This window comes from Eurypyga helias, unplaced genomic scaffold (genome assembly GCF_000690775.1).
Source record: "Eurypyga helias isolate BGI_N326 unplaced genomic scaffold, ASM69077v1 scaffold39213, whole genome shotgun sequence".
Lineage (NCBI taxonomy): Eukaryota > Metazoa > Chordata > Aves > Eurypygiformes > Eurypygidae > Eurypyga > Eurypyga helias.
Genome location: NW_010241271.1, coordinates 2,955 through 10,856, shown reverse-complemented (window position 1 = coordinate 10,856; position 7,902 = coordinate 2,955). Strand labels below are relative to the sequence as shown.

The following is a 7,902-nucleotide window of genomic DNA, read 5'->3' as shown; positions in this document are numbered from 1 at the left end:
ACCCAAACCAGTGTGTGATTCTGTGATTCTAAAGGGAAATTACGAATGATCTTTGTCACTGCTTTTATAATTGTCAATTTGGAACACCCAGTAAGCATGTCAGCCTTTTCTTCCCCTTTCTTTGTATGTTGCTACTGTTTGTAATTTGTAGACATCTATTTTCAGTTTAATGTTGAGAAAGTTATGATAGCTGAAAAAATAATAACGGTGTGGATTTTTTGGCTGTGTGGAGGAGGTAGGGAGGATGTCCCATCTTACAGAGAGTACCTGTTGGCATATTCTTGGTTCCTGTGTGCTGAGAAACTGAGACATCTGTTAGTGAACCTCGCACACTGCCACTGAGAAGAGTTGAGACCCCAGGACATGTAAGCAGGGGGTAAATGATTTACTGTACTGCTTTAATGATTTCGCAGTTGAAGGTGTCCCTCTGTGGCTGCAGTACACGCAGGTCCTGTTGAAATGTGTGAACAGTAGATCAGTAGGATAGTCCACTGTGGTGCTGTTCTCCCTATGAGGCTTGATTAGAAATTCTGCAGCAGAGATCAGATGCAAACATGGAGCATAATGCCAGAAGTGGCTGTTTCTGTAAAGTAAAAGGTATGATTTACAGATAGGTGTAAATTCTAAGATGAATGAAATAATGACTCTCCCAGTCAGCAGAGCACAGGTTTTCAGTTTTGCTGGGAATATTTGTAACAGCCTTTTACTATACAGTATTATTTCTGAAATGTGGTTTTAAAGATGAAGTAGGGATGTGATCAGAAGAGAATATATTTATGGTTAAATGATGCTTTGCACTATTAATTTTACTTGTTGCCTCATAGAGTTTTGTTGCCCTCACCAGAACTGTTGCAAGGAGATTATGGCTTCTGAGCATCTGGAAATCGGCTTAATAGAAGCTGCTGTGCTGTTTGGAGAATGTGGTCCGGTTAGCAGGAAACAGTACTAGGCCTGAGACAAGTGAGCTAGGACAGATTGGTTTTTGTTGTTCTTAAACAGTTGATACAAGGGCAGGGTCTCGTCTTTGTTTTGGATTTTAACCAAAATGCAAATACTGGTCTCCTAATACGTCTTTTACTGTAGTTATAGGCATTGCATAAAAACAGGTGACTGATTGGTGTGAATCTATCCTTCAGGTCTAAAACATGCCTTCCCCACCTGAGGAAGAGTAGGAACCCCCATATCCTGAACCTCAGCCCACCTATGAACCTGAATCCCATGTGGTTCAAAAATCATTGCGGTGAGCAGCATTCTGTGCCTTTTTTGCTGTTGTTTGAGAACCATGTAAACAGCTGATGAAATGTGCAAGAGTGCCAGCCCAGAATGCTGGATCTTGTATCTGTAGCACCGTATGTAGAGCGGCACTCGTGGTTCCCCAGTGTTGTGTACCCTACCTAAAAAGAAAATGTTCTGTGGGGAAGCATAGTGCAGGTTTCATGGTCTAGTGCATCCTTTGTGTTTTCAGGCTAAGACTCTGTGCTTTTTCATGGGAATTCTTAAGACTACAGAATATTTTCTGTTCCAAATGGAGGCTGAAACCCAAAATCTATTTTCTTACAGATTGGGCTTCACATTTGATTTAATAGAGATGAATCTCAATGTTGTCTTTTAAAACGGAAAATAATTTTGAGGTGGTAAAAGGACCCCATTTTGTCTTGAGATTAATGTTGCTCATTTTAAAACTGTAAAAAAACCTTTCCATTTTGGACGCTTGTCATATAAAACTCCTCCAGCAAGCCTCAGTTCTTTCCCCAAAAAATGTTTCCCTTCTCAAAATAGGTAGATGACAAGGATTTAGAATTCCATTCACCCCCTTTTTTGTTTTCTATAGAATACTGGTTTGGTCGTTGGCAACTGGTACGCCTTGGGCCTCTTGAAAAAACGGAGCACCGCTGCCAGTAGTGCTGTGTGTAAAAAGCACAACAAAACGGCTGTGCTGCGAGTCCTCAGTTGTTGGTTTTGTCAAAACATCTGTAGCGCTCGTTTTATATGTAGTGAAAAGGTGGCAGACTACGGTTTGCACCTGCTGGGGGTGGTGGGAAGAGATCTTGACTCTAGGAAGGTACTGTTTTGTCCCCAAATTTGTTCAAAATTTTCCTTTTGAACAAACAATTTGTTTTTTTCTTTCCTTCATTAATAAAGTTCTATTGATAGCCTGTAACTGTTTATCTTACTAAATAACAAGGCTTTTTATACTTCTTGTCTTAGCTTATACCATTTCTAAATATGGGATGTCCATGTGTGTCTTGGGAATGGCGGAAGAATTTAGAGGAGAAGTTGCTGTCAATGCTTTGTGGCCTAAAACAGGTGATTTTTTTTTTTTTTAATGGTACTAATTTAACAGCTTGTATTATTTTACTGTGAATAGGCTTCAGACTTCTTCTGGAATTGATTCCGGAGACTGAGCATATTCTTTTGCATATTCTTTGTTCTTCCTGCTGTGGGTGCTGGGTTTCATTCCTCGTTCTCACTAGACCATTGCCAATTTGATCCAAACTCTGGCTTCAGCTAGTTTGTAACCCATTCAACCCTTCCAGCTGGCTGAAGCATCTGTGTGGTACTTGGGTCTTCTGTGCTCTTCCTCAGGCACCCAGAGTTTCAGTTTGGACCAAATCACAAAAGTATTACCATGCTTTCATGATCAGGTGTTAAACATCTGTGAATGTAATACTGTTCAGAATTCCTTGCAAGTTAAATTGCCAGAGCGTAGACTGACATAGGCACTGACAAGATACATACCTCTGTAAATGGAGAAATAATTGAAAACCCCCCCGTTCCTAGAAGTTTTGGTGCAGTGGGCCAGCAGACGGTTGTGCACGGAACCATCTGCTTGCAGGTCACGGGAAGCTAAAGAGCGCTGTGCAACAAAAACAACTCGATGCTCCCACATGGTGTTAGCTTCAGTTTGTTGCCTGTGGGTCAGTGAGGATCAGGACTGCTGTTCGGGGCTTAGTCAGCTGTTTGCCAGAGGCTCGTCTTCACCTCAGATAACATCTACGTGCAGCAATGCTACTGATGTTAAAACCAGTACAGACAGGGCTAATCCTGCCCTTTAATGGTGTGAGCCCAGTCAGTTATGAAACACTGCAACAGCAGGATTTATTCCCTTAACTAGGGGAGGGAGAGAGGGAGGAAAATAAAAACGTGAACCAAGATCCTCTTCTGGAACTAGTACTCCGGTGTAGGAAGCGCTTGTGCCCAGACACTTTTCAACGTTTTCCAGTTAGGGGTTGCAGGCCCCTTTTAACTTCCAGTGTGGCAGCTCTCTGATTTGCTTCATCTGAAACAAGGAATATGAGCAAAACATAATTGTTTCAGACAAAATCAGCTGAGTTTAATTTATTTAATTTAATACTGTAGTATTTAATTAATACTTATTTAAGTACTAATTTTAATAAATTATTTATTTAATTAAATTCTGTCAGGTGTCTGACAGACCTGATCCTTTTCCATTGGTCTGGGTGCTTGCATCCTAAATTCTCCCACTAAGTGGATGCCTGCTCGCACTATGGGTTTTACCTATAGAAATATTTTGTTAAGGGATTGACTTACTGAACAGTAATTATTCACGATAATTACATCATCACAAAACCTGTACTATCTGTTTTGAACAGGATAAGCTCTTCATCTTTGGTGTACTGACACCAACTGCACGTTTAGCTTCAGGGTCTGGATTGCCTTCCTGGCAATGGAGTGAATGTTCACCTTTCAGGTTTTGGGTCTCTGTTTCTGCAGGATTTAGAAGAAACATGCACTTGTTTCCACCTAGTTGCTTCTTGAGTACTTCAGGGAAACATCAGAAATGTTTCAGTGGAGATTTTGCAGAAACTTTGTCATCTGGAATAGAGCTGTGAAACATGGTCCTTAAAGTCTTTAGACCTCATGTCCGTCCCGCCTGGCTTGTCCCTAAAATGCCACTGCTAAATGGTTTTGTATCTCCTCAGAATCCTATATGTAGGAGTAATTAGCTTTTCCATTAGCAGAGGTGATCTTTTATCTACCATTTTGTGTTTCGTGGTCACTGACTGATGGAACAATGTAAATTGTATATGAGAGTTAGGGCCAGTGAAGGAATTAATCCAGAGTATCTCATTCAGACAACAGACGTGGCATCAGGCTGCAGGCAACATTACTAATTTGGCTTATTTTCTGTGTCTTGTAAATGGATGTATTTACATGCTGCATAAGCACATTGCATGCACCCTCTGCAGCTTTCTGATTACTCGACACCTTCTCTCTGTGGTTCTGGATACCCTGGAGGAAACATCCACTGCTGCTGTGAAAATGAGTCGGTGGGTTTATGGGTCCCAACGTACTGGTGGCAGCTACAGAATTCTTCCTGCGGCGACCAGCTAGTTACACTTAGTCTTTATTTTGCAGTGTAGGTGTGTTCCTCCACCCATCTGAATAATGTTGCTTCCTGTTCTTCATAGTAGGGGAAAACAGATCCTGGGAGAATTTGTCCACTTGCTCATGATGAGATATTTTTCAGAGGGATGGCTAACTTCATAGCAGGAGTCACATGATATCCTGTGTTTCATAGCAGAGTACCTAATTTCTTTCCAGTGTATGCAAATGCAGCAGCATTCCACATGTCGGTACCGGAGTACAGTCTGGTATTAGAGGATATCTATATTTGTGTTAATTAATCTTCTACAAAATCTCACAGTCTTTTGGGGAGAGGGAAACCCAAACCAAAGAATACGTTAGAGTACCACTGTGTCCTTGGTAACATGTTTGTATCTGCTAAAATAAGTAAGAGGATAACACTGCAGAAGCTGGCACTTGTTTTAGAGTGCAGCTAATACCTGTTCCCATCAGGAGCTTGCAGAACACGTGTGAGACTTGGAAGTCTAGGAAGGTTCAGTTTACGAATAACAACGGTATATTCTAATAAATGCTTTTTTAAGTGAAGATTTCTCTCTGTGAGATACTGCGGAGTAATTTAAAAAGTAATTAAGCTTTCTGTAAAATCAAAGACAGGCAGTCAGATTTGTATTTGCTGAACCCGTTCTTGCTCCTTCAGTTTAAGACCGTTAGATACATTAGATGAGCTCTCAAGTTTTGTCTGATTCAGTGATGCCGCCATGAAAACTAATGTGCCCTCAAGTATAAAAGAGAATAATATGCAAATTAGCCAGTACAAAAAAAAATAATTCTTTTGAAAGGTATATCTTCCAAAAATGATAACGTTTACTTTCATGTGGTCACCAGAGAGAGCGTCACAGCCTTCTATGGTATCTAAAATACATTTGCAAAGTTCTTAAGTAAAAAATCCCCTGTAGTCTCATACAGATGTGATGACCCTCACTGCCAGTGGATGCCAGTATCTGTTGATTAATCCAACTCTTCAAACATGTGAAAGCATGCTGGTAACAAGGTGTCAGGAGCTCTCCGTATATCTAAAAGTGAAAGAGGAAGTCTACCAGAAGGGCAGGTGTCAACCCCATCACTAATTGTGCATCCGAGTATGGAGGTGTCCCGGGACAGAGCTGGAAAACTCCGGGCGTGTATTAGAGGAAAACCAGCAGCACTTCCTATGAAGCAGGTGGAACAACGTGCAGCCAGGCTATGAGGCAGTACCTTTCTAAAACCTTTTTGCTTCAGTCTGTGTGTGCAGGCTTACTGGACTCCGAAGAGTAATAGTTGACATTGACAGAGAAGCAGCAGAAACACGGCCCAGGAAAAGCAAACAGTTTAATGAATTCTCGGAATAGTGGAATATATTCAGGTCAGCAGAACCTGGTGAATTCGTCAGAGTATTTGACCAGAAATATTGTCTGAACTGTTGGTAGTTATTTAAAAAAAGTAAAAAATCTGCAGGACAGATTGTTTTTCAGAGAAGAGAAGAAAGGCAAATTTATTTCATGTCCTTAAAAATGAGAAAAAGACCAAGAGAGACCTCTGTCTATGTACAGCGTATCTATTCGCCGCCGCCTTTTATTCAGGTGTGTATTTACGGCAGTTCAGCTGATTGGAAAAGAAGGAGCTGAGGTTGTTCAAAGGTAAATGAAACCTAGGGGCTAATCCTCATCGCAGAAGAGTAAAATGAGGGAGTCAAGGACGTTACCCATTCTTGCACTTTCCTAGAAAACCCTTTGACAGGATCTCCCTGTCATCCTTTTCCCCACTTCCTGCTTTGGAAGGTGAATGATCGACCACAGATGGATGTGTCCTGCACAGCCCCGATTCTTTACCTTTTAAGGGATGTTGGGATCATTTTTGCATCAAAGCTGCTGTTAATTTGTGTGGAATGGAAGTACTGAAAGGAGGACAAAAGTGATTTAAAATCAGGTTTATCCTTCCACCGCCAGGATCTGCCAGCCCCGGGTATAGGAGAGGATTTGCAAATCTATCCCAAAACTTGGGGCCAGAGTGTTGAGTCTGAAACAGCAGATGGGAAAAAGTCAAGAAGCAGAACTGTGTGAGGGGGAAACAGTAATGTGGCAAATTGCAAAAACTACGACCAACAGCTGCTCTGTTGAACAGGATGAAAGAAGAATGGAATGGATGCCTCAGCCTGGAAGGGCAGGTTACAGACTTAGACTGGAACATGCCACAGTGTTAGTAGCTCCCTTGGGGGAAGCATGAATTAGGCTGATGGAATGGTGCAGAAGTTAGTAGAATTGGTTAATAAAACAACCAGAAGCTTAGGAGATCGGGATTTTATTCTTGGGTCTAACACAGGTTATTTGAGTTTTTGCTATTTCGTTTCTCATTAATTGAGGAATCTCATGGGAGTTACTACAAGGCTAAAATTAAGGATCAAGATTTTGAGTGTGATAATCCCCAAAGGAAATACCTCTTAATGACTGATGTATCGTACATTCACTTTGAGAAAAATACTTGTCCTGTTATTTTTTCTTGTCCTGAATAACAGGGAGGAAACCTATGGCAGTGGCGGACTGATGAAGGGTCAGAGGGTTGTGAATGTCATAAAAAGTCCTGCCCTTTATTCCACTTTCTGGTTCCTTTCATAGTTTTCTGATTTTTACTGGTTCTTATAGATGATTATTTCTTGGTTGGTAGTATTTCATAGCTTTGTCTTCCTATGGTTTCCTTCTGGGTGAAAGGAAACCAAGGTTTGTGTACTTGGTAGAGAAATGGGAATTTCATGTCATCAGTGTTAAAGCTTTGTTTTCTTACCCTCCAAACTTTCTAGCCATACACACAGCTGCTATGGATATGCTGGGAGGATCTGGAATAGAAAAACAGTGCAGGAAAACGGACATCCTTGCAGATGCTGCATATTGCATTTTAACAAAACCGAAAAGTTTCACTGGAAACTTCGTAATTGATGAAGTTCTGCTGAGAGAAGAAGGAGTTAAGGATTTTGATGTCTATGCAATTGCGCCAGGTAAACCAGATCTGTAAGATGAGAAGTAAGTTTAGGAAGGAGTGAAGGCCATATGGAGAATATTAATACAGTTGTGTTTCTAGGGGCTCTTAAATTCATCTGTAAAAAGTTGCTTTGCCTCAGCTTTGAGAACATGCCTTCCTAGAAAGCACACATGAGTCCACTCAGATTCTAATCATCAGGTGCCTGTTAAATTAAAAAAATAGGGTAATGAAGGGAAAATGTTCCTGCAGATGTATATATTGCTGTTTACCAGCAAGATTAATTTTTTTTCTTCTTTGTTATTCATTGCAACTTTATGAGGCTTCAAGTCCAGATTTTAAATAAACCCAACTCTAAATGTGTTACTTCATGCTATGTCTTTAGTTCAAACTGTAGCTTATTTACTTATAAACCTGGCCGTAGTTCCATATGAAATGGATTTCTTTTTGTGCTGTCCAGCTTCACTTGGACTTACTATTGTGTTTTTCCTCCTTTTTAGGTCACCCCCTGATGCCTGACTTCTTCTTGGATGTTGAAACTGACATGACAGCCATGAAACAAGG

At 40.8% G+C, this 7,902-nt stretch overlaps 1 protein-coding gene across 1 annotated transcript in view; it reads left to right on the top strand.

The window, feature by feature from the left end:
- Positions 1-1,136: 1,136 nt before the first annotated feature.
- HSDL2 (hydroxysteroid dehydrogenase like 2) overlaps positions 1,137-7,902 on the top strand; it is a gene marked incomplete at its 5' end in the record, with an annotated part of 8,779 nt that continues 2,013 nt past the window's right edge. Inside the window, 4 exons of the mRNA XM_010148706.1 lie at positions 1,137-1,240; positions 2,209-2,307; positions 7,163-7,357; positions 7,839-7,902. The exon at positions 7,839-7,902 is cut by the window's right edge and continues 8 nt beyond it. Of these exons, the coding sequence (XP_010147008.1) occupies positions 1,137-1,240; positions 2,209-2,307; positions 7,163-7,357; positions 7,839-7,902 (462 nt within the window). The remainder of the gene's footprint in view (positions 1,241-2,208; positions 2,308-7,162; positions 7,358-7,838) is intronic.